Below are 27,097 nucleotides of genomic sequence, written 5' to 3'. Positions count from 1 at the left end.
CTGGCTCACTCAGGCCGTGGGGGAGGGAGGGGCACGGAATGCCGGGCGGGCCTGCGGCGGCAGAGGCCGGTGTGACGTGCACCAGCCTGAGGCGCGCCGTGCGTTCTCCCGGGGAAGTTGTCCCTGGATCCCGGGACCCCGGCAGTGGCGGGCTGCACCGGCTCTCCGGAAGGGGGTTGTGGATAGTGACCTGTGCTCGCACACAGGCTTCTTGGTGGCGGCAGCAGCAGCCTTAGAGTCTCCTGCCCATCTCTGGGGTCCGCGCTGTTAGCCGCGGCTCGCGCCCGTCTCTGGAGCTCCTATAAGCAGAGCTCTTAATCCCCTCTCCTCACGCACCAGGAAACAAAGAGGGAAGAAAAAGTCTCTTGCCTCTTCGGCAGGTCCAGACTTTTCCCCGGACTCCCTCCCGGCCAGCCGTGGCGCACTAAACCCCTTCAGGCTATGTTCAAGCCGCCAACCCCAGTCCTCTTCCTGCGCTCCGAACGAAGCCCAAGCCTCAGCTCCCAGCCCCGGCCGCCCCGGCGGGTGAGCAGACAAGCCTCTCGGGCTGGTGAGGGCCGGTCGGCACCGTTCCTCTGTGCGGGAATCTCTCCGCTTTTCCCTCCGCACCCCTGTTGCTGTGCTCTCCTTCGCGGCTCCGATGTTTTCCCCCTCCGCCACCCGCAGTCTCCGCCCGCAAAGGGGCTTCCTAGACACACTAGGAACCCTTTCCTCCTTCACAGCTCCCTCCCACTGGTGCAAGTCCTGTCCCTATCCTTTTGTCTCTGTTTATTCTTTTTTCTTTTGCCCTACTCAGGTATGTGGGGGGTTTCTTGCCTTTTGGGAGGTCTGAGGTCTTCTGCCAGCGTTCAGTAGGTGTTCTGTAGGAGCTGTTCCACGCGTAGATGCACTTCTGGTGTATCCGTGGGAAGGAAGGTGATCTCCGCGTCCTACTCCTCCGCCATCTTCCCGGAAGCTGTCGAGGGAGGAGTTTTTAACCATTGTAGGTTACCGGACTTTTTTTTTTTTTTTTTTTTGCGGTACGCGGGCCTCTCACTGCTGTGGTCCCTCCCGTTGCGGAGCACAGGCTCCGGACGCGCAGGCTCAGCGGTCATGGCTCACGGGCCCAGCCACTCCCCGGCATGTGGGATCTTTCCGGACCGGGGCACAAACCTGTGTCCCCTGCATCGGCAGGCGGACTCAAAACCGCTGCGCCACCAGGGAAGCCCCTGGACTTTTAATTAGTGTCCAGAGTAGCTTTTATTACCTTAAAGTACTGGGAAAATCATGAAGCTTGCTCTAAATTTCATCCATGAGGAAGGAAAGAAATATCCCCATAGAATAAATTTACAGAAATGTGCATCTAGCTAACTAGCTGGGTAAGCTTACTTACATCCCCCAAACCTTGGTTATAACTGCATCAGTTTCTAGAGAAGCAGCATCAGGGGAGATAAGCTTTGCAGAGGAAAATTCCTCAGTAGGTGTGATTATGCAAAGGCAGGCCCTGGAGCAGGTGTTCTACACTTTCATCTGTGTGTGTTCGTCTTGCTCCCCTTTGGCAGTCTGGTATGGCTTATGGAGCCTTATCTCAGAATCATATTTTCAAATGCATAATTAAAATTAGTAATACAAAGGAAACCAACTATGTTGAAATCTTTTGTTATTGAAATATTTAAAAAATTGTGATAGCGATATGTGTGCTACTTCACACATTAAACAAGATTCTATTTTAAGTCTTGTTATTTAATGTATTATTGAAAATTTCAAAGTAATTTCCAAATAATAATGGGTATAAGCAGTATTTGAGATATCTGCACGACTATAATATGAAAATATCTGTGGTTTCTGTTGGTTCCAGTGTCACAGGCACTGTGGTTTGTTGCTACACTTATCAAAGGAGGAAATGCAAAATTTCACTTCAAGATCATTGAAAACAGTTTTGAATAATTTCAGAATTAATAAGGATGTAATGTTTTCCCCACTAGAAACAACCACCTCCCCTGAGTTCTATTTATAGTCCTCTTGGATTCTGGGTTAGAACCCCTGCAATCTGGAATAGGGTCATCTGATCCTCTACATGATAATAAGGTAATGAGAAGTTTTAGAGTGTTTTCTGGGGGAAGTGAGCTGGCAGTAGAGTGTATTGAAGGCCTTGGAATTCTAGGAGAGGAGAGGTAGGGCTCTTTGCTCTGACCCTAAGTGGTGGTCCAGTGGTTAAGAATCCGCCTTCCAATGCAGGGGATTTGGGTTTGATACCTTATCGGGGTACTAAGATCCCAAATGCCACGGGACAACTAAGCCCGTGCGCCACAACTACTGAGCACGCACACCGCAACTGAGACCCAACGCAGCGAAAAATAAAATAAAATAAATAAATATTTTAAAAAGGAAAAAAAAGATTAAGGAAGTTTCCTTTAAAAAAATAAAAAAGAGCAAAGGGGTGAGTGGGGACCCAGGGAATGTGGTGGACTTACAGTGAGGAAACTTCCACGGCTGTGATGGCTGAGGGGATTCTGAGAAACACCTCATTTCCTGTTCCATCTGTGCTGGGTCCACAGATGATACTGGCCAAACCTTCAGGAACAGTCTGTTACACAAAGCACCTCTGTGTTAGTATGTTTGGGGGAAAAAGAATGGGCAGTGTACATGTTTGGGGAGGGGGCAATGAAGAAAGTGGCAGCCATTCCTAGAGGCCAGGGTGGCCATCCCAGAATTGCACAGAGAGCCGCTAGGAGCCAGGTGACCATGAATAAGCAGCTGGCAGTGTGGACTGAGTCAGGATGGCCAAGAGGCCACCCTTTTTCAACCCAAATGTGCTAGAGGTAAGTGACCCTTGACTGAAAGAGAGAAGCTGCATTCTGCCTGCATGGATATGACGGTAGACACTGAGGTTACAGCAGATTAAAGAGTTGAACGTGACCCTGTAGGCAACAAAGGGTTGGGTCCTAGAAGGGAAATGAGCAGAGAAATGTCTGCTATCAGTGGGGTTTTAGAAGTAGCACCGTGGCGGTGAATGTGGGATCGGGTAGAACAGCACATGCTGGAGACAGACTGCTGAGAGGCAATTGCAGGACTTGGAACCACCAGGAACACAAAGGAGGATGCGTCCCTTAGAATTGTGCCTTTTAGGGAGAAGCAGTTGTGGACATAGCTGTGCCTTTCCAAAGTCAAACAGAACTGTACTGTTTCTTCAGCAAGAAAAAAATAAAACAAAACAACTTGTGTGATTGCTTTGCAGCAGATGGAACTGGCCACCAAGTTCCTCCATCTCAGTGTGTGCTCACAGAGGAAAAGATTGTTCAGAATGTCAGCACTGAAAGTTCCTCATTAAGTCTGACGGTGGGGAGTGGTTTGGGGGTGGGGTGCTGGCAGGGGAAGGGATGTCAACTGCCCTGAGGCTCCCTTTCGGGCCAAGCGGGTTTCTGGTAAAAGAGTCATTCGTGAGTGCTGGGCGCCAGCCACAACTGTGAAGCTCTATTTAGTTCGTGCCATCCCTGCAATATCGTTAGTTTGTACTGTTGCTTCTTCACCGTATCAGCAGAGAATGGAGGGTCAGAAGGATGGAGGAATCGTTTTTTTTAATTTATTAAAATTTTTTTTTTTTTACTGAAGTATATAGTTAATGTACAATATTATATAAGTTAAAACAAGAATGGAGGAATTTTTTTTTGGCAGCCTTCAAGTTTTTATTTTATCATTCCATATTTCTTTTGAGTCATTTAACAGGTTGAAACAAAGTCAAAATATTCCAGAAATATTTTCCACTTTCTTTTTTTTTTTTTTTTTTTTTTTTTTTTGCGGTACGCGGGCCTCTCACCGCTGTGGCCCCTCCCGTTGCGGAGCACAGGCTCCGGACGCGCAGGCTCAGCGGCCATGGCTTATGGGCCCAGCCGCTCCGCGGCATGTGGGATCTTCCCTGCAGGGCACGAACCCGTGTCCCCTACATCGGCGGGCGGACGCTCAACCACTGTGCCACCAGGGAAGCCCTCCACTTTCTTTTGATTGCAAAACAGGACCCCTTTCTACCAAAGGTTAGTGCTTATCCCACCACCGTATATTAAAGTGGTTAAAGAAATGATAAGTGAAAAAGCCATTAAGCTTATTCTATTTTAAAAAATCTCCCCTTTTCCTAGTTTTATTTCCTAAAGTCATGCAAAAATGTTGCTTATGTCATGTGAACAGGGGATATAAAATGGCCCTCTCCAGATTACGGTGATTCTGAACAACATGTTATCAAAGAAGGTATTTATGGCTGACAGAGTAATGGGAAAATTGATATTTTAAAACAATAGATTATTCATGCAGGGATCACAATAGCTCTATCTGCCTTTCGCACAAAGAGATATAAGACCACGCATGGGGTTGTGATCAAAATCAACAGCTGGATCAACGTGCATGACCAAGCAGGCCCTTCTCCCTGGCACTCTGCACCCTTTTGGCAGAAGGCATGTTGTGACTCTTCACCGGTGGAAAATGGAGCTGCTACAACCTTTAACCTGCCTGCAAAATGAGCTGCCACGGGTTCATGCACAGAAGTGCATCTACCCTCAAGGAATAGAGGAGTCTTGATAAGCATGACCCTCGAGTAAAAGCAGACGGGAGTAAAAGCAGACAGAAGAAGACCAGAGGCCTTTTAGTCACCGCCTCAGGAAGGACTTAAGGTCTCTAGCCCAGACCTACATGGTACTAAAGGTCTCATGCAGAGGGACAGAGTTGGTGGCAGCTGGTATTAAGAGCTGACCAAGCAGACTAACTTTTTGGCTGGGCCGAAAGGAAGACGGGGAGAATCCTTGTTACTGACCTGGGTCTTGGCAACAGAATGGCCCATATGGGATTCTCAGAGTCTTGGACTATGTTGAGAAAGGGGCCTTCCCCTCCTGCAGCTCTCTCATCCTCTCCACCCCACTGCTCTGGTGGTACACCTGAGGCACACCAGACCCCTAAGTTCTCTCCGTACATCAGCCCTTTGGTGTCCTAACCAGCCTACACTGAAGCTTATCACCTCAAACTCTTATCCTTCAAAACTGCCAAATGCCCTGAAAAACCTCTAAGATGTCACGCTTTTCCCTAAACTGGGATCCATCTCCTAAACTGCCTCCTTCATTCCTACCCCTGGGCCACTAGGCACAGTTACAGAGAATCACTCAGTCAAGTAGATTGGTCCATGAAAAATTCATGGGCTGCGGCCCCAGCTGCACGCTCCAAGATGTGCAGCAGCGTATATACTGGGCAGCTCTCCTCTTCCCTTCAGTGACTTCTACTACTCTCAGAATCTCTGAGAGTCAGCAAAAAGTGCCCCTCCTTCCAGTTAGTTTACTCTGATATTATTGTACAATCTGGACAGCTCTGCCCTGGGGGTAAGGGGAAACGGGATTCCCAGAGTCCCAGGGGGAAGCATCCCTGGCTGCACACATACATGTGCCCAAATTCTGACAACTCGGCCGCCACCCCCCCTCCAGACTTTGGGTCCTCACAGTGTCAGCAGCCTGCACACTCCACACATCCCCAGGGAAAGAGAAGTAGGGTTGGAGTCTGATTGTCACAAATCAGGCTTCTGCAGGTGAGAGAAGAAACCTCAAGGGACGCTCAGCGAAGACTGACATAGGACACAATCATGCATGCGTGTGTACGTATGTGAGTGTGAGCACCAATGACAGTGTGCATGTGTACTCTTCCAAGTGTGTGCATGGCCTTGTCTGCCGTGTGGGCTTATATGCATGAGGCTCTCCCCTACTTTTCCAAGAGTTGATCAGGAGGCCAGAATCTCTTGCCTTCACATTCTGGAATAAGTTCATATATGGTGCCTAGTGTGGTACATGACTCGGACACCTGTCCTGATGGCTCTGACCATGGTCTCCTCAAAGCCCTTGCATCATTCCCACTCCTTCCATTGTCAAAGGATGGTTTTGCCTCCATCAATGTGAATCTCCTTGACTTTCTTTCTCAACTGCAAATATATTCATCTTGGTGTGTTTCTTTGGCCTTTTCTCTTCAATTTTAAAGCATGAGGTGTCTGCCTTTTATTCAAGGCTAACAACCCCTATGCTTCTATCAGGGGTCTCCTCTGGACCTTGTGACATTAGTTATGCCCTTCTTCATTTCTGTCTATTTTCCAGTTGTCCCATACAATCAATTCCATTCCATAAAAACCTTCTCTTGGCTCCCAAGGTCCCACTACCACTCCCTCCCTCTTCTCTCTCAGCCAGGCTTCTGAGAAGAGAACTCTCCACAATAATTTCCACTTCTTCATCCTCTACACTCTGGTATTCCCCCATCATTTCCTTAACGTTCTTTCACAAAAGTTCTCAGTAACCTCCATGCTGACTTGGAGGCTGTCTTCACCTTGCTCTTTCACCTGCTGTGTGCTTTTCTGTCTTCTCATTTTGCTTATCTTACTGTGTTTGGGGTCTCCTTTTCGCAGTCCGCAGGTTCGTAGTTCCCGTTGTTTTTGGTGTCTGTCTCCAGTGTCTAAGGTTTGTTCAGTGGGTTGTGTAGGCTTCCTGGTGGAGGGAACTAGTGCCTGTGTTCTGGTGGATGAGGCTGGATCTTCTCTTTCTGGTGGGCCTCTCACGTCTGGTGGTGTGTTTTGGGGTGTCTGTGGACTTATTATGATTTTAGGCAGCCTCTCTGCTAATGGGTGGGGCTGTGTTCCTGTCTTGCTAGTTGTTTGGCATAGGGTGTCCAGCACTGTAGCTTTCTGGTCGTTGAGTGGAGCTCGGTGCTGGTGTTGAGATGGAGATCTCTGGGAGATTTTCGCCGTTTGATATTACGTGGAGCTGGGAGGTCTCTTGGGGACCAGTGTCCTGAAGTTGTCTCTCCCACCTCAGAGGCACAGCCCTGACGCCTGGCTGGAGCACCAAGAGCCTTTCATCCACACGGCTCAGAATAAAAGGGAGAAAAAATAGAAAGAAAGAAAGAGGATAAAATAAAATAAAGTAGGATAAAATAAAATAAAAATAATTATTATGAAAAAAATTCTAAAAAGTAAAAAAAAAAGAAAAAAAGAACGGACGGACAGAATCCTAGGACAAATAGTGAAAGCAAAGCTATACAGACAAAATCACACACAGAAGCATACACATACAGACTCACAAAAAGAGGAAAAGGGGAAAAAATAATATATCTTGCTCCCAAAGTCCACCTCCTCAATTTGGGATGACTCGTTGTCTGTTCATGTATTCCACAGATGCAGGATACATCAAGTTGATTGTGGAGCTTTAATCCGCTGCTCCTGAGGCTGCTGGGAGAGATTTCCCTTTCCCTTCTTTGTTCTCACAGCTCCCGGGGTTCAGCTTTGGATTTGGCCCCGCCTCTGAGTGTAGGTCGCCTGAGGGCGTCTGTTCTTCGCTCAGACAGGACGGGGTTAAAGGGGCAGCTGATTCGCGGGCTCTGGCTCACTCAGGCCGTGGGGGAGGGAGGGGCACGGAATGCCGGGCGGGCCTGCGGCGGCAGAGACCGGTGTGACGTGCACCAGCCTGAGGCGCGCCGTGCGTTCTCCCGGGGAAGTTGTCCCTGGATCCCGGGACTCTGGCAGTGGCGGGCTGCACAGGCTCCCCGGAAGGGGGTTGTGGAGAGTGACCTGTGCTCGCACACAGGCTTCTTGGTAGCGGCAGCAGCAGCCTTAGCGTCTCCTGCCCGTGTCTGGGGTCCGCGCTGTTAGCCGCGGCTCACGCCCGTCTCTGGAGCTCCTTTAAGCAGAGCTCTTAATCCCCTCTCCTCGAGCACCAGGAAACAAAGAGGGAAGAAAAAATCTCTTGCCTCTTCGGCAGGTCCAGACTTTTCCCGGACTCCCTCCCGGCTAGCCGTGGCGCACTAACCCCCTGCAGGCTGTGTTCACGCCGCCAGCCCCAGTCCTCTCCCTGCGATTTGACCGAAGCCCGAGCCTCAGCTCCCAGCCCCTCCCGCCCCGGCGGGTGAGCAGACAAGCCTCTCGGGTGAGTGCCGGTCGGCACCGATCCTCCGTGCGGGAATCTCGCCTCTTGCCCGCCGCACCCCTGTGGCTGCGCTATGCTCCGCGGCTTCGAAGCTCCCCCCCTCCGCCACCCACAGTCTCCACCCGCGAAGGGGCTTCCTAGTGTGTGGAAACCTTTCCTCCTTCACAGCTCCCTCCCACTGGGGCAGGTCCCGTCCCTATTCTTTTGTCTCTGTTTTTCCTTTTTTCTTTTGCCCTACCCAGGTACGTGGGGAGTTTCTTGCCTTTTGGGGGTCTGAGGACATCTGCCAGCCTTCCGTGGGTGTTCTGTAGGAGCTGTTCCACGTGTAGATGTATTTCTGTTGTATCTGTGGGGAGGAAGGTGATCTCCGCGTCTTACTCTTCTGCCATCTTCTCCTGGTCCTCTTTTTCAGTCCTTATTTTACTGGACTACTCTGCACATACGATGCTGACCATTACTTCTTTCTTTAGGACAATCTTGCCTCTATCCTGCTTCCATAATACTTCCCTATGTAGAATCTATCAGTCCGCGTGAGGACCACGCCCAACATACCCGACTAGAGGCTACACTCAGAGTTCCTACAGGTGGCAGCCCCATGTTCTCCTGAGACATGGGAAACCAATCCACAGCCAGCCTGTGGAGATCAAGCTAAGCAGGGCCTGGGTGCAAAGCAGCCATGGGAAGACCCGGCCAAGATGAATAAGCCGGGGGGGGGGGGGGGGGAGAGGGAGAGGGGGAGAGAGTATAAACTTGCTAAGAAGTAGAAATGAGAACAGTGTGGTAGCGCAGAGATAGAGAAGGAAGCACACCCCCTACATTTACTATCTACTGTTCTCAGTTCTGATTTGTTTGAGGGCTTGAGACTTGGCCATTTTTATATCTGTGAGTGTTTTACCTTTATAATAAATTTACTGTTTATTCAGCTAGTGTTGATGTTTCTGTGTATTGCAATCAAAAGGAACCTTGACTAAGACAGATACCTGGTACTTTGTAGAGTTTCTTCTCCAAAATGTGCATTTGTGGGTTTTATTGGGCTGAAACCATGGGGCTCATTACTATAATTCTCCCTTGCTCTTTACAGGGAATAACCATATCATTGTATGTCCACCCGATTTTGAGGCTCTAGCAGTAAATGGTCTGGGTCACTTATGTGCAATGTTCAGGGAACTGTGTGCCCATGAAACGAAACTTGACCTGGTGGTCAGGAATGAGGCAGAGATTATGGACACCACTGCTAACCCAGCAATCAGATTCCTCTGATGTCCTCCAATGAACATGTTGGCAAAACTGGGACTTCTCTATTTGCAGCTTCCTGACAGATGATAAAAAATACTTAATTGAAGAACTGAAATTCATCTCAACCTCCCTAAAACAATCTATTTTGGTATAATTTATGACAATTCCTGGGCATTTGAAGTTCTCAGTTCTCCTTTTATTGACCACTGCTCAGCTCTGACCCATAGTTATAGCTGACCTGTTCTCCTCTCCCTCTTGCCCTCATGTGTACTCATCACTGTGCAGCCTACATCATGCTAAATTCTGTACAGGTACTTATACCCTTCCCCCACCTCTCCACTAATCCCTGTACTTCCCTCAATTTAGCCCAAATTGCACCTTCTCCATGAAGGCTTGCTCAGAGCCTCCGGTTGCAATCCTTTTGGTTTTGGAATTCCTATAGCCCAGAGGTTTTCAACCAAGGGCGATTTTGCCCCCAGGTAACGTTTGGTAACATCTGGAAATATTTTTGTTTGTCTCAATCAGGAAAGGGGAGAGCGCTATTGGCATTTAACTGGTAGAGGCCAAAGAAGCTTCTAAACATCCTACGGTGCACAAAACAGGCCCCCCGACAAAGAATTATCTAGTCCACAAATGTCGATAATGTTGAGAAACCCTACAGTCAGGCCCAACTTTGGCACCATGCACCCTATCATTTGATTTTACTCATTATGGTGTAGAATCTTAGGGCTGGATGGGAACCTTTAGAAATCATCCTATCGTCTGCCTGAATTTTCTGGGTAAGAAGCAGCTGGTGAAAGTCATAGAGTGGGTCAGTGGCACAGCTTTATCCTGATCCCTGGGCCTTTGACCATTTCCGTTTCATGATGCAGTTGTTTCCTTTCTTCCTTTCTTAACCTGGCTTCTATAAGCCAAGTTAAGATCTATTATGACACATGTAGTAACTCTCTTCTCCAATCTCCTCCCCTCAGCCCAGTACTAGGAACACAGTACATACTTGTCAGATCAAAATAGCCTCAGGTTTTATAAAATATCACTTGATATCCCTGCAAACGTATTTTTTAGAGAACTGAAGGCTTCTTTCCTAGATGTAACCTCTCAAAAGGAAAGACGACTACATCTAAATCACAGAAAGAAGGAATTCTACAGAGACCTTCTGCAGAAGTATTTTCAACATTAATTAGAGTAAATACCAGCCAACTGATCCTTACACATTTAAATGATGGCGATGAAAATTACCCCCTTACAGCACAGAGGAAAACAGGAAAGGTTTCTACTAAGGGGAAGGATTAACTGAATTTTATAGAGAAACTGGGGAAAAAAACCCAAAATTCGACAAAACCCAGAAAGGACAGAAGATTGTATAAGTTTGTAAATTTGATTCCTAGAAGCTCTTCCCATATATAAATAACTAATTTTCCCTGAAAAAAAGTGCATTTAATCAGTTGTTGACACAGAGTTCAAAAAGTCCAGGTTAAGTAACAAATGACAGTAAGACTTTATATTGAAAAAGGAGGGCTAATTGGCTAGTATTCTGCATTTCAGAGGCAGAGCAGTATAAGCAGAAGTTCAAGTGTAGGCCTGGAGTGAGCTGATTCCGGATTTGAGTCCTGGCAGCACCCAGCGAAGCTGTGTGACTTTGGTGAATGCCTTATCCCACAAATCCTAGTCTTCTCGGCTTTGAAGTGAGGATCAGTACTAATACTTCCCAAAACATAAAATTGTGAGGATTTGATGAAGTAATACAGGAAAAGTACTTGCCCCAGGATCAGGCTAAATCTAAGAGCTGAGTAAAGAACTAATGTTACAACTATTTCTACCTATGATCCTTTAATTTTATTTCTGAAAAAATGGGAAGATCGTTTAGTCCTGTGATGTTAAATTTTTATTTCCTCAGAAGAAATATGACACCCCCTTGCTAATATGAATGAGAACTTTGATCACACTGAAGTCTTCACATTGAAAATAAAACAATAAGCAATAGCTTTTAGATATGCATATGTGGGGCTTTTTTTAATCAGCTGAACAAATCTGTAGGGTTAAGTACCCAGAAAATAATTTAAGCTTCATTTATTTCCTTCCTTCCTTCCTTCCTTCCTTCCTCCCTTCATTCCTTCCTCCCTTCTTCCCTTTCTCCCTTCCTCCATTAACAAGATGTGCAAATGCATGTATATGAAGTTTTGTGAGAGAGTGTGTCAGGCAGCTAAGTGTTATGGAAAAGTCTGAGAAGGGAAATTTTAGAGCCTCGGTTCCAACCCTGGCTCACACTAGCAATGAGATAGCAGGCAAGTCACTTAACTATCTCTCATCTGTAAAATAAGTGGCTTGGTAGATGATTACTAAGGTTGCTTCTAGCTTTAATTACTGGATTGTACTCTTATTTCTGGAGAGCCACAGACATCCAATTCAAATAGGTTGTTAAAAATGGTCCTGTCTTTTTTTTTTTTTTTTTTTTTTTTGCGGTACGCGGGCCTTTCACTGTTACGCGCAGTCTCAGCGGCCATGACTCACGGGCCCAGCCGCTCCGCGGCATGTGGGATCTTCCCGGACCGGGGCACGAACCCGTGTCCCCTGCATCGGCAGGCGGACTCTCAACCACTGCGCCACCAGCGAAGCCCGGCCCTGTCTTTTTAATAGTAAGTTCAATCTGTGAGAAAGAGTGAAACACTATTCATTTTTAAAATGATATTTTACATTTTGAATAAATATCTTAGTCCAATCATTTGGCTACATTCTAAGTTCCAAAACCAGGACTGGCTTTATAGGTGTGTGTTTAATTTCTAGGCCCAGGACTCTTTCATTTTTTTTTAGTTAGAAACCCACATGGACCTCTTTCCCCTGCAGCCACTCTGTATTTGTGTTGGTATAAAACTGCTTCACCTGCCAGACTGAGGATGTGCAGACAACTGTGCAAAGGAAACACAGTGCCCTCCTTTGGCTCCAAAGGGCAGAGGCTCCATCCTTCGGCTCCAGCCATCTGTAGTGGCCTGAGCTTCTGGGAATTCCCACATCAGTGCAAATGTGTGTAAGGGTCTAGTGGACTGTGTAGAGAACTCAGCGAGGAGATGAAAGAGTACTCCTTTGAAAATCTGAGGCTGACAGGCCAAGGAAGAGCCTGGTTCTGTGAAAACCTCCAATGCCCGCTCCCTCCTCTTGCTGGTGTTCTTGAACATTTGTTCAAGTCCTGACCGCCTTATTTCAGAAGGAATCTCTAAAGAGCAGTAAATAGGGAACTATGCATAGAAAGACCCTGACTCCAATTGCTGCTCGTCATGATGATTCAACTTCAAATACCACTTCTGATCTCCTACTTAGTGTATGCTGTCATTGAGCTAGGCGGGGAGGACACAGTGGTGAGCAAACACAATGAAGAGCTAATCCCAATTTATCACGGTGGCCTGGCCATCGGGGGTTTACTCCCTAGCCTGTGAAATAAGGATACTACTTACCTCACAGAGCTGGCAGGACGATACAAGGAGATAAGTGACCAGGCACTTGAAGAGTTACTTCGTAGAAGTATTTGCAAGGTGCAATGTGGGCACAGTATTTTTTAAAATAGGCAATTTGTTCCTGGAGGTATGTAGAGGTTTTTTCCCCCAATAGGAACAGCTTAAATGGAAGTGGAGATAGGAAGAAATTTAAATGATTTGGCTTTTCTCATTTTCAAACATTGGAACTTGACATCCCGCGCAGCGCCCCTCCCCGGACCAGTCACCTAGGGGAATGCCAGCTGAACAGATAACGCCAACAGAGGAAGAAGATGGTGCCCATCCCAATGCTGGCCATGTCCACCCGTCCAGAGCTTCCTGACCTGCTCTTTTTCCTCTTCCCACACCCGCCTAGTCCCAGCGCCCTGGAGGACAAGCCCCGGCGACCCTGCCCCGACCCCGGGCTCCCGCACTATGTGGGCGGCTGCTGTACAGAGGGTCTGGGAAAGAGAACGAGCGAGCGGACAGGAGGGGCCTCGCCCAGTGGGCGGGGTACGGGGCGGGGCCATGGCCTAATCCGGGAGGCGGGAGCTGCGGACGGACTTGGAAAGGAAGCCGGGGCGAAGCGGAGAGGCTGGACCAGGCTGAGGTGGGCGGGTCCGGGGGCGGGGTCACTGGATGTGCCTCCTGCCAGTGCGGGCGGAGCCGGGGGCTAAACTGGGAGAGGCAGGGCCGAGAGGAGGTGGGTGGGGCCTGAGGGGAGGGTCCCTGGTGGGGCGGGGTGCACAGCGCGCGGGGGCTGAGCCCAGACAGTCTGTCAGCGCGCGGGCTCCAGAGCTGCTCTTCGTGCCGGAGCCCGGGACGGGGCGCCCCGGGGAAGGAGGGCGAAGGGCCGCGGCGATGGCTCCGCCGGGACTCCTGGAGTCCGCTGTCCTCGCCGCAGCTGTCTTCGTGGGAGGCGCCGTGAGTTCGCCGCTCGTGGCCCCGGGTGAGTGCCCTGTAGCAGCCGGGGCGCGCAGGAGGAGACGAGGGATCGGGACTGTAGTCCCGCTGCTCCTCGAGATGCCCTGGTCCTGGCACAGCCGTAGGATCCCGGCGCTGAACATCTGGCTGTCTGGGGGTGGCCCGGGCCGGGCGCGGCGCGTGGAGATGGCTCCCGTCCCTCCCAGCCTGCTCGGCTCCCGCCTTCCCTCCTCCGAGGACCTGTTACCCCCCGGCCCCACCTCTGAGCTGTCTGGCGTGTAGGGACCCGGCCGGCTCTTGCCTTCCTCGGGAGCCCTTCCGCCCGGGCCCAGCAACCTGGAGCCCTGCGGACCCCTTTCCTGCCCTTGTCCTCAAAGGCCCCGCGAGCGGAAGATCGTGACACCGGGCACCGGGTGCGCTGTCGCCGCCTTCCCCCTCCTCCTTTTTTTTTTAAAATCTTAAAACCTTGAGGAGTTACAATTTCTTTCCTTTCCAAGTTTTAATTTATTTTCGTGGTTGATGGATTCTTGTAACAGGTTGGGGATTTCTGGTTTCCTCCCACATATCCTGGATAAGTCAGGCTTGGAAAAACGGAAGGCGTGTTTGTAAACTTACCTTTTTGTTTTTCTTCTTTGAGTTGATTCCTGTCACCACAAAAGGAACTTTCTGTGGTCAGAGCAGGAAGCCACCAGCAGAGATGATAAAATGCTGTCCCCAATGATGAACTTGGAGCAGTTTTTAATTGAAATCTAAGAGGAGGTGTAACTTTTACGGAAGTCCTTTCTCACACTCTTGTTTTTATAATTATAGACACCAGGGATTCCTTACCACCGAGCCCCTTCTTAACTGCCACCTTACAGCAGTAGTTTAAAAAAAAAAAACGTATACCTTCTTGTCCAGCTGGGGTTCCTAGAGCCTGGAATCTTACGTCAGCAAGCTCTTCCAAGCTTGAGCAGCTCCTCTTCAGTCCAAATAATAAGCAATAACTGGAAGCCTTCCAACCATAACTATCTCCTCCATAGAAACACATATACTGCTCTTCACTCCTAAGAAGAATCCACTTGCTTACAGATTTTAAACTGGCTTATCACTCTGGCCTTCACTTTTTCGTAGAAATCAGAATATGTTAGGAAGGGAACATATGTCTCCTGAGTCTTTATTAGCAGATCTGTATTTCCTTCAGCCATCCACCCTGAGGAAATGGCCGCTAGTGACATGTATTATTGGATGGGAGATTTTGGTTTTCACCCTGCATTTCATTGCTGAGACAGGTAGATGCATCATCAGGTTCCAATTGGACCCCAGGTTGTAGACAGTACTTAGAGGGCTAGAGTCAGTTGCTCCAGAATTTGAAGAGCTTGACCTGGGAGGGAAACTGTTAATAATTCAGCACATGATGCATGTAATCAGTCAGAGCAGGAGAAATCATCTGTAGAGTGAGTTTGTGTTTTGATGGACCTTTGAGCAACACACAGCTTTCAGGACTGGAATGTGATGACAAAACTCTTAATTACACAGTATAACACTTTAGAAGAATGAGGTATCTAAAAAGGAAAGGGTACGGAGTACAAATATGCCAGTGTGACTTGAGACCTGTTTTGTGATGAAAAGATGCCCTGACCAGCCAACATCTGGTCCCCGTGGAACCTAAGATGGTGTTAATGTTTGTAGGGAATGTTTTAGGGAAGCAGGGAGAAAGATGGGGAGTAATGTTGAGTGCCTGCTATGTGTCAAGCTTTGAGTTGGGCACTTTATATTCATTTTTATACTTATTTCTCAATTCTGTGAAGTTATTTCCAGTGAGGCACCTGAGGCCCAGAGAGATTAAACAATTGGCCCAACATCACATAGCTAGTGTATCCGTCAGCATTCAGTCCAAGAAGCAGAATCACTAGGAGGGGAGTGTGTGTGTATGTGTGTCTATGTGTATCTTTATCTTTGATAACCCAGCCTGCTTGATTCCAAAGTTCATTCTCTTTGCACTATACTGCACTGCTCCCCAGAGAGAAAATAGAAAAGAAATCACCTTCAGCCGTCTTGTTGAGATTCTAAGATAGGGAGTTTAGGACATCATAATATTGTAAACATGGGGTTATCAGAAGATGGGAAGTAGAGAAAAGAAGGACAGTTAAGTGCACAGTGGGTAGTGGCAAAGTCTCTGACTTCCTGCCTAGTAGAAGAATCTCATTAAGCTTAAGAATCTCATTAAGCTTCTCATTAAGCAGCATTCGAAACTATATACCACCAGCACCAGAAGGGATGGTTTTCCACATCTTGGCTTATTTATGTCTTTTAACTTCTCTGGTTACTTAGGGCTTAGTTTCTCTGCAGACAGTGGGCATGGCCTTTGAGTAAGGAGTGGGCTGAAAAGGACCAGGGGCTGGTGAATGAGAGGTGCCCTCTCCTGGGGCTCCGTGGGCTTCCATCCAGACTCCTGATTCCTCATTTAGATGCTAACGATAAGCTTTATTAAATTCTGGGTTCTCCTTTGGGCAGGTAGCTGCCTAGCTGTATATTTACATTAATCTTAGTCAGTGGACAGAATGTTTTGAGAAGGCACTCCTTGGAGCTTGGGCTTCCCTGCCCAAATTTCATTTAAAGAGAAAATGCAAAATTCGAGGCGTGCCTGTCCTTCCCTATCTCCCCATCCCCACCCCATCCCCGCCCCCAAATAAATCAAACTATTTGGGAGTTTCAGTAGTCGCATTTGAATGAGAGAAACCAAAGCCCCAGGTGATAGAGAAAAAAGTTTTCATTATTACTTTTTAAAAAATTGTCTCTGATGTTGAAGTTTGATTACACGTTGGGGCAAAAGAGTTGTTATTTGACACCAAAAAAAACATGATGTAAATTGTCATTGGTTAAAACTATTATGTTGAGTTGTTTCTGAGAATTTTAGGGCAGTTACTTCGGAAATTCTAAGGATTTGGTGGGCTGCTGAAAGCAGGGAGAACAGTGAGTCTGGCTAAAATTGGAATCTGCAGTTAGTACACTGTGGGCCCTTTTCAGAGGAAGGAATGCAGTGTTTATGATACCTGTTTTGTGGCAGGCTCTGGTCTAAGTACTCAGATCATTTAATTCTTACAACATCTTGTCAGCTATATAGTTTTATTCCTCCATGTATAGATGAGGAAGTTGAATTCTGAGAAGTTAACTTGAAAAGGTCACTTACCTGTGTAAGTTGGATTTTGACGTGGACTCACATGTATTCAATTCTGAGGCCTATTATTGTTACCAAATCATTTTGTTTTCCTTTAGAGTGAGGAATTTCTTTTTACTGTAAGATATTTATAAAGAATCATTAATAGGATAATGGCATGATAGAGTAGAAAGAGCACCAAGCTCTAAGTCAGAACCCTGGACTTGAAATGTGCCTGCCGCTTTCTGGAGTGTGGCTCTCTCTGCCTCCATTTTCTTGCCTGGAAAATGGGTGTGTGCCAACCCCTATCTTTTTCTGCCTTACTGGCTGCTAGTGAGGAGCAAATGAGCTGGTGTCTCTGAAAGGTCTTGGCAAATGGCAGAGTGGTATATATCTTCTATCCTGTGTATCTTTTTTCCTGTATTTCTTACCCAAAGTGCCCATTAGACTAGACTTACAATGTCAACCAAATAACTGTCTAATAAATGTAGACCACACATGTTTTCATTCTGGAAGTGGTGAGGGTTTTGCAGTCATAGGTTCATTGTAAATATATAAAGTCTGGAGTGACACCTCAGATTCATGAGTTTGCTGCCATTGACTGGGAGTTAAGTAGCCAAACCTTTTTTTCCCATTTCTCCTCAGCTAAAATACAGTGCTCTTGGTATTTCTGGATAATTCCCCCAAAGATCTAAAGTTTTGGGGGAAAGGGAGAGAATAACACTTGATCTCATTACTCCAAGACACTTGTCACTGTCAGCCTATTTCATTCTGGTCTTCTTTGTATGTATTTTCTACTTGGAGGGGATCATAATGCAAAGATACTTTTCTACCTGGCATTTTTTACCTAATGTTATACTTAAAGGCTTCTCCATTTCCCTACACACCCACAAAGTGGCTGCATAATATTGCATTACATGGTTCTCTGTCTTCTATCTCACTGTGCTTCCATTTTAGATTTTAGATTTTGCTAATTTTTTTCCACTCTGCGGCATGTGGGATCTTCCCGGACCGGGGCAAGAACCCGTGTCCCCTGCATCGGCAGGCGGACTCTCAACCACTGCGCCACCGCTAATTATTTTTAAACGAATTTTAAAAGTCATTGTTTAGTGAACATCTATGCAAAACTTTGTCTGGATATCGATGACTTCCATAGAAAATGGGTTCCTGAAAAGGCAATGTTGGGGTCAAAGGTATTCATGTCTGAGGCCATTGATGCCACCAACCTTAGTGACCTGAAGGTTGTTCCAGTTTACATTCTCACAGCAGTGGTCAAAAGACTCACTTTTCATACCATTGGCATTTTCTCTGAAAAACATATTTGCTAAATTGTAAGGCAAAAATTTATACCTTGATTGTTTAAATGTGTATGTCTTTGATTACTAATAGGTTGACTATTTTCTTCTAGTATAATATTTGAGCCATTTGCACATGCCTGTAATCCTTTACGGACAATTCTGAAATCTGAAAAACTCCGAAAACCAGAAGATTTTTGAGGCTTTTTGCATACTTCGTTGGTGGGTGAAACCTAACCGGAACCAGTGTGAATATTGCTAAGTTTTGGCTGCAGTAATAATAATGAGTTTGATTTCTGAGTTTTACATAATGTGTGCTAAATGCATTGTTACCTTTCTAGAATTACAAAGTCTGAATTTCGAGGCACATCTGACCTCCAGGTTTTCAGATAAGGGATTATGGTCCTGCATTTCCTCTTTCGTGACTCATCTGCTCTTGTTTGCGGGCAGCCAAGTGTAAAACTGCTCAACATAGTAAAATACCCTATGGAGAAAAAGAACTCCTCAAATGCGTGGCACGTCGTGAAAAGAAGCACTGCTTTGGTATTTTAGTGGGGAACCTAATAAAGCAAAGATACTTTGGCAAAGCTGAGGTTTCGTCTGTTCTAGGTGGGTTTAGGGATGGGAGCCCATTATAATGGAAACTCTGCTTTCCTCTGCCAGTTATTGACACAGCTTTCTTTGTAAGGGAGAAAAGAAACGGAATCCGCCCAAGGGACTTTTTGGGGAGGGAAGGTTGGTAGAGGGTGGTGGATACCCCCGGCAAACTGAGTTCCCGTGCCCAGTCATCTCACCTTGAGGATCCTCGTGCCAAACTTGTTGAACTCAGGGATCTTCTATCCCCCCTTTGCCGTGCCCCAAGTTTCCTGCCTTCTTGTCTTTGTTCATCTCAGGATCCCAAACAGCTTCCAGTTCTTCCCGACTCTCCCCTCCCCCCATTTTGTTTGCACACCCCTGGGTATAACTGCATTCCAACTACTAAGAAAGTGCCTGTTGTACAGAGGGCGAAGAAATCTTTGAGCCACTTTCCTCATCTGTGTTGAGGAGAAAATATGGCAGAGTTGCCTCATTGGCATCGTTGTGACAATTACATGAGATAAAAATGCAAGGGTGCCTTGCGCAGTGTTTGGCATGTAGTAAATGCTAAAAAAATATATTATTATTACTTTGTCCTTAACCAAATACTACCTGTCATAGCTCTCAGATGGGACAAAGTTGCTGGCCGCTCCAGAATTTTCCTTTCGGGCTCTCTGCCGTTGCCTGAGGTGTCCCCTGACTCATATGGCTCCTGAGCGCAGGCTGCTGAGGCTGCGGTGTCATGGGCACGAGGTTGAGGAAGCAAGTTGGGCAGCGCCAAGGTGCCAGGGGAGGAGTAGGGACCAGTGAGCCTGGCAGGGAGCTCTCTCGGGGTGCAGGGGATATGTGGGGCTGAGCCATTAGCTACCAAAATTAGGCAACGAACGAGAAAAGGAAAAAAAGAAAGAAACCGTTCATCTTTATAAGGGTAGATAGAATGTGGCAGTTTCTTTGGGAAGAATTTTGAAAAATTCACCAACTGGTTTTTCTTTATCCGGTGGATTTGTAGCTACAGTCACAAAGTTTTGACAGTTTTCCCCTAGGATTGGTGTAATCATCCCATTGACATCCTGTTTGATTATCCAGGGTTGAACTGGTCATTGTTCATCTTCTCATTGTTCACCAGTGAATGTTATGTTGAAGTAGGATATAATTAGAAATATATATAATATAAATAATAATATATAATATATGTGTAATAAGAAATATATTTAGTCTCTGTCCTCAGTTCGTGATGCAAAATTCCTCAGACGCTTGGGATTTCCTAAATGATAGGAGTGTCTTTTCTTTGTGAGGAGCCCCCTTTGAGCAAATGCTAATGAGGGGACTTAGGGTGGTACCCCTGATACCCTCAGGATGGGGCTGGTCACCTGAAGGAGGGTGGGAGTAGAGGGTTGAAACTTTCAGCCTCACCCAGCCACTTCTTCCCAGAGGGAAGGGGAGGAGGCAGGAGGAGGGCCACAGATTAAGTGCTTTAAAAATTTGAATAACAAGACTTGAGTTTCTGGGTTGGTGACTGTAAAGAGATGTGTGGAGAGTAGCGCACCCAGAGGGCACGGAAACCCCACCCCTTTCCCCCGTCTCTTGCCCTGTGCACCTCTCCCCTCTGTCTGTTCCCGAGTTGTGTCCTTTTATAATCAACTGGTGATCTAGTAAGCAGAATGTTTCCCTGAGTTCTGTGAGCTACTCTAGCAAATTAATTGAACTCAAGGAGGGGGTCATTGGAACCTTCAGTCTATAGCCAGTTGATCAGAAGTACAGGTGACAACCTGGACTTAGCATTGGCGTCTGACGGATGGGGGGCTGGAGAGTGCGGTGGGGAGTCTTTGGGTCTGAGCCCTTAACTTGCGGGATCGGATGCTCTCTCCAGGTAGTGTAGGAAATTGAGTTAGTTGCTTGGTGGTGCGGGGGAAACACATGCTGGAATGAGGAGGTAGAACCCTGTAGCATTAAGGCTGACGATCTCCTCAAAGCTTATTGAGCAGACGAGGATACTGAGTCAGCCTAGCCAGGTCTTAAGGGGGTTCTTTACTCTGTCTAGGACGCTTCCCACTGTATGAAAGCTGTCTCTCTACCTCAGTGGACCCCGCTTTGCTGCTTCTGGCAAGGTCTACACTTGCACTTGGTCCTTACGCTCCGGGGCCTGGTTTCTCAGCTCTCTGGATCTGGGGTGAGCAGGCCCTGAGGAGAATGACTTTGGCTAACTGACTCCTGTGAGTAATTGTGTTGTTCTTAGTCACGTAATATTAGCGTCAGAGGGGACTCAGTGTTCCTCTTATAGTTCGTCCCTCCCTTTGCAGATGGGGAAGCTTCAGGTTCAGGAGCCGGCGGGAATCAGGAAGGGCCGTAGCCCATAGTCGAGGAGCTGAACGTTAGATTTGGTGAGGGAGGGCCTGTGTGTGTGTCTTGGTCACTGTCCAAGGCCCAGATCCAAGCACAGGACCCGGAACAGAGCAGATGCTTAAAAACATTGGAATGAAGGAAGGAAGGAAGGAAAGAAGCCAGGGGTGGAATCCAGGTGTTTTGACTCAGCCCAAGGTGTTTTCTTCATACTAAAGTGAAGACTTATGCTTTCCAAAATCATCCCTAAGTCTTAGCTGTAAGTCTCCTCCTCCATCTCCCTTCCCGAAATGGAAAGAGACTGCTTTGTCTGTCAGCCTCCACGGGCTATATTGCTCCGAAAGCCTGAGGCAGAGACTCTGGTTAAGGAGAAAAAAAGAATGACAATAAAAAAGTAAGCAAATACTGCCTTATCAGGTGAATATGCTGGAACATCAACACATTTGAATGTGTTAGTGAAAATTTTCAGTGCAAAGGTTTTCAAAACTCAAATCCATTCGTGAAGTTCTTTTCAATGACAAACTGAATTCAGTTGTGTTGCTACACCAGTACTTTAAATGCATCTATTAGTTTTATGTATATATATATCATATTCCCAATTTTATAATACTTTATACCTTTCCTTTATACCTTCGTTTCACAGGTTAATTCTTTAAGTTATTTACTCATTCAGCAAATATTAGCCAAGTGCCTTACTGGGGTGCAAGACACTAGGATGAAGTGATGCGAATAGAATAGACACAGTCTGTGCCTTTACGGAGCCAGCGCAGGTTATCAGGGAGGATGATTAAACAAGCAATAATGATAAAATGTCATTACTACCTCGATAAGGAAAGTATGGCACTGGGTCAGAGTACCTGACCTGGGGCTGGAGGTGGGATGAGAGTTGAGTACAGGTTGAGCAAGACTTTCTGGAGGAAATGAAGTATGAATTTATAGTCGTAAAAGTGTCAGCATTAGTCAGGTGAAGGGGACACGTGGTTGTGGAACAGAGGAGGTGAGAACGAGCAAAGCCATAGCATTGGTCCCTAAACTTGAGCATGCATCAGAATTAACTAGAATGCTGGTCAAAACACAGGTAGATCGCTCTCCCCCTCCTCCAGTGTCTGTAGGTCTGGGAAAGAACTGGAGAATTTGCATTTCTAACTGCTTCCCAAATGATGCTGTCTAAGTATCTTTTTTTTTTTTTTAACATCTTTATTGGGGTATAATTGCTTTACAATGGTGTGTTAGTTTCTGCTTTATAACAAAGTGAATCAGTCATACATAAACATATGTTCCCATATGTCTTCCCTCTTGCATCTCCCTCCCTCCCACCCTCCCTATCCCACCCCTCCAGGCTGTCACAAAGCACCGAGCCAATATCCCTGTGCCATGCGGCTGCTTCCCACTAGCTATCTACCTTACTACGTTTGTTAGTGTGTATATGCCCATGACTCTCTCTCGCCCTGTCACAGCTCACCCTTCCCCCTCCCCATAACCTCAAGTCCGTTCTCTAGGAGGTCTGCGTCTTTATTCCTGCTTTACCCCTAAGTTCTTCATGACATTTTTTTTTCTTAAATTCCATATATATGTGTTAGCATACGGTATTTGTCTTTTTCTTTCTGACTTACTTCACTCTGTATGACAGACTCTAGGTCTATCCACCTCATTACAAATAGCTCAATTTCGTTTCTTTTTATGGCTGAGTAATATTCCATTGTATATATGTGCCACATCTTCTTTATCCATTCATCCGATGATGGGCACTTAGGTTGTTTCCATCTCCGGGCTATTGTAAATAGAGCTGCAATGAACATTTTGGTACATGACTCTTTTTGAATTTTGGTTTTCTCAGGGTATATGCCCAGTAGTGGGATTGCTGGGTCATATGGTAGGTCTATTTGTAGTTTTTTAAGGAACCTCCATACTGTTCTCCATAGTGGCTGAACCAATTCACATTCCCACCAGCAGTGCAAGAGTGTTCCCTTTTCTCTGCACCCTCTCCAGCATTTATTGTTTCTATATTTTTTGAGGATGGCCATTCTGACTGGTGTGAGATGATATCTCATTGTAGTTTTGATTTGCATTTCTCTAATGATTAGTGATGTTGAGCATTTGTCTAAGTATCTTAACCTGGAAATCCGTCCCCTCTTCATGGGCTAGTCGTCCTGTTTTCCTGCCCATCCTTGAAGCTGAGATATAGGATAACACTTCCAGGAAACCCTTCCTAGGCATTCTCAGTGATTTTATCTCCTGTGAATATACATCTCGAGTCCATGAATACATGTTGGATCTATTGTATGTTATTTAACATAGAATCATAGGCAGTTGTTTCCACTGTGTTTTGTGTTAACTAGACAGCAGAGCACATAAGACACACTCAAATATTTGATTACTTGATCAGGTTTATTTCTTGCAACCTCTATGAGGAGCAGGTTGCTCTATTCTGTTTTGTAGAGATGAGGAAACAGATGTACAGAGGGATAACCAAGATGAAGAGAAGTGAAATGTCTCATTCAAGTCCTAGATGAGGGGAAGCCAAAGCTATATATATGTTAATTGTTCTCAAATGTTCTTTGTTGTTATGTGAAATTACATGTACTCCATGCTCAGCGCTACTGGTGGAAGGATGGCCTTATATTTATTTACTATTATTATTTTTTTACTTTTTCATTGTAGGTCCATCTACTGAAAGAGAAAACTAAGGCAGTTTATTATTTGAATGTAGATTTTGTTCTTAGTGGAAAATGAGTGATTATCCAAGGAATTCTTCAGGAATTGTCTATTTACTTTTAGAGTACATATTTGAAGGGACTAATTCAATTTACATGTCATTAGATTTTGAGATGATTTTTATAAAGTTTTGGTATGAGGGAGATATTTTAAAAAATCTATTTCAGTTTCCTGAAAAGACACAGATTAAACAATTATGCCATTACCCTTCTTAGGTGGCCAGCTAAGTTTAGCTGAGTAGTCGGAGATTTATAAAGAACCTGTACGTAACATGTCACGTGATAGGTAAGGGTCACAAACAAACAACAAATTCTTTTCAATATCAGTAACATGCCAATCCTTCCTCCCGCATGCATATTATGAACATAATGTGGTTCTCTGAGATTCCTGTAACGGGTAGAAGTTGGAAGAATTCACTGGGTTTTCTGTCTCACAATATAACTCGGGAACACTAATTTTCAAATATTCCAATGGCTCTCCATAGCTGGAAGTCTCCAACACAATCATGTGAATTATTCACATTATAAGAAACGGCAGCCCGGAATTTCCTGGCATTGGTGAAGTGGCAGATGGCTAATGAACAGGCATTCCTTCATTTTTCTTTGCATGTTTGTGCTATAGAGTTGTATGGCCTGAATGCTTCTGAGGCTTCCTCAATTCTTTCCAACCTCCTCCTCCACTATTAAAGCAAAACACAAAACAACCACCCACAGGAAAAAAAAAAGAGGCATGGGCTATCGCTTAAAGCCAGATGATAGGGCCAAGGAAGCTGGGTTTTGAAGGTAAAACTCATTTCCCATGCATGATTGCCAAGTCAGTGTCTTGATAGTCTTTGCGGGTAAAACAGGTAGATATTCCATACAAACAGCATGCAATTCATTTAAAAATGAGGGCCTTCTTTGAGGTACTGTTAGGTGTTGTGTAGGTATATAAAATGAACAAAAAACTTGGTTTCCATTCTCTACTAACTTGTGATTGAGAAGGGAGAGGAGATAAGCTATGAATACAAATTGTTATAGAATAACGGAGGATGTATTTGGTATCATCAGAGACCTACAGACGAAGTGCCACGTGGGATCACAGAGGAGAGAGACTTTCCTTCTGATAGAAGGGATGGAAAAGCCTTGAGAGCCTAAAACTTGGCATTTTAAGCAGACCTTAAAGGGGAGTGTGGGGATGGCAGCCCAGCAAAAGGAACAGTTTGTGCAGAGGTGTGGAGATAGGTCAGTGCAGACCTGGTGAGACTGCAGAGGGTGGGTTGAGGCTAGGCTCTGGGGCTCCTGAAACTAGGTGCTTGACTGTGCAAGCAGTTGGGGGCTAAGGATGGGGTGCAGTGGAGGACAGGGGACCAGAAGGGCCCTCAGGCATTGCAGTGTGATGGAAGAGCTCCAGATGCTGAGCTGAGTAAGACCTGAGTACCAGACATGGCCCCAGTACTTTCAACAAGGCCATTGAGATTGCTGTGCTGTTTCCTCATCTGGAGAAAAGGGGGAGGGTTGGGGGTGGGCAGGGAGAGGGGGAGGGAAGGAGAGGGAGAGAGAATGAATATACCTGTTCTTTATACATCTCAAAGTTGTTTGCAGGATCAAACGAATAATGTAGTCCTTTGTAAGTAATACAAATATGACCTATATAGTGTATAGGTTTAATATCATGCATATGATATATAGATAGAAACAAGTTTTCCAAGTTTGTTGGGAAATTAGAATTATGAAGTAAGTGCAGTGAATCGTCTTGGTGGTGTGAAGGCCAGAAAGTGCTCATGAATGGTAAAGGCTAGAGTAAATCCTCTGAAATTGTGTAAATCATCTTGCCTCTTGAATTCTTCATTGCTTAACATTTATTTTTAGAGGACTGTTGTGCATGTCCAGCTTTTGCGCTAGCTATTGTTGGTCAAGTTCTCATCGTTTTCTTCTCTCTCCAGGCGAGCCCAGGTCAGGAGGGCAGTGCTGGCCATCAGTGTTTAGGGTCGTGTCTTTAAATAAAACATGCAGATCAACACTGCGTTGATTTATAAAACCCTGCTTGGCTAAGGGCTCTATCTCTCTGTCACTTCTGGCAAGTCCGTTTTCTTAGTCCCTTGATTTCTTATAACGTGACCGAATAGATTTGGGGGAGGAAAAATAACTCACTTGAAAGTAATTTAGTGTACCTTAGGTGCCTTCATATTATGGACATAGTGCTTACAGAGACAGAGGACTTGGTGTGTCTTAGTGCCTGGGAGCCGGTGGGATAGGAAGCGGGGAGTCTTCAAGGAAGGAAGAATTCTTTTGCTTGAACCATATGATAAAGTAGTTGATCTTTTCCATGTCATTCAGTGATGCACCTTGATATATAAATAAGACTCTTGACTTTGAGTCAATGTGGTATAATAAAGGCTATATATATGTGTGTGTGTATATATATATGTGTGTCTGTGAATATATATGTGTGTGTGTGTATATATATATTTGGTTTTTGTCCCATGTTCCTAGCACAAAACTCATAAACCCTTGGAATTTTCTGAGTGATAGGAGTGTCTTTTGTTATTCTTAATGAGGCCTTTAGACTATATCTGAGTTCACCCTAATGAATGACTCTTGGTGGGCACTTAGATAGCTTCAGGATGAGGGCAGGTTGTCAGAGGAAGCAACTTCATGATTATAGCGGGTTGGAACTTTTAGCTGTATCCGCTGAACTCAGGGAGGGGTGAGGTTTTGACGACTGAGTTAATCACCAACGGCCAGTGACTTAATTAATCATGCCTATGTAGTGAAATTTCTTAAAACTTTGATACAAACTCTGAAACAAGGAGGCTAAAGGAGCTGCTGGGTTGGTGAACCCATGGATGTGCTGGGAGGGTGGTGGGTCTGGAGAGATCATGGAAGCTCTGCGCTACTTCCCCTCCCCACCCCCAATTCTTTGCCCTACACATCTCTTCCATTTGGCTGTTCCTGAGTTGTATCCTTTATAATAAAATGATAATAATAAGTATAGCGCTTTCCTGAGCCATCATAGCAAAGTGTCGAACCTGAGGGAGATGATGGGAAGCCCTGACTTTGTAGTGGGTTAGCCTGGTTAAGTGGTTAGATGCCATTTGCAGCCCGTGTCTAACGTGGGGTTTGCACTAACTCCAGGCAATTGGTGTCAGAAATGAATTGCATTGCAGGACACCCAGTTGGTGATGGAGAATTAGTTGTTGGAAAATGAAGCAGTCAAGTCTTTCTTATTGTGAAATATCAATGCATAATATTAAAACATTGTGGCTGTAATATTCTCTGAAATTATGATAGTTTACTATTTAAAGACTGAAAAGTCCTTTAAGAAAAAATTATAGTGGGAAAGAAAAAAGTTATCAGGCCAGTGCCTTATTATTTATGTATTTACATTGTGTTTTATAGTGTAATAAAGTAGAAGTTACACCACTCTGTGGTTTCCATTGACCCGTCTCTCCTAAGGTGTAGACCAAAGATTTCATAGCCTTTTCTCTGCCTTCAGTCAGTGGAAATATCT

The 27,097-nt window shown here is 45.7% G+C and overlaps 2 protein-coding genes across 2 annotated transcripts in view; one reads left to right on the top strand and one right to left on the bottom strand.

Annotated features, from left to right (window-relative positions):
• Positions 1–1,222, bottom strand: part of PGM2 (phosphoglucomutase 2) — a 153,173-nt gene extending 151,951 nt beyond the window's left edge. The window contains exon 1 of the mRNA XM_079920692.1: positions 817–1,222. The gene's annotated coding sequence lies outside the window, so the exon portion shown is untranslated. The remainder of the gene's footprint in view (positions 1–816) is intronic.
• Positions 1,223–13,356: 12,134 nt separating this feature from the next.
• The window catches only part of RELL1 (RELT like 1), a 63,025-nt gene continuing 49,284 nt past the window's right edge, over positions 13,357–27,097 (top strand). The window contains exon 1 of the mRNA XM_079920525.1: positions 13,357–13,565. Within this exon, the coding sequence (XP_079776651.1) occupies positions 13,478–13,565 (88 nt within the window). The 5' untranslated portion in view covers positions 13,357–13,477. The remainder of the gene's footprint in view (positions 13,566–27,097) is intronic.

This window comes from Stenella coeruleoalba (genome assembly GCF_951394435.1).
Source record: "Stenella coeruleoalba genome assembly, chromosome: 4".
NCBI lineage: Eukaryota > Metazoa > Chordata > Mammalia > Artiodactyla > Delphinidae > Stenella > Stenella coeruleoalba.
The sequence above is the reverse complement of the archived record's forward strand: the minus strand, read 5'-3'. Positions and strand labels throughout refer to the sequence as shown.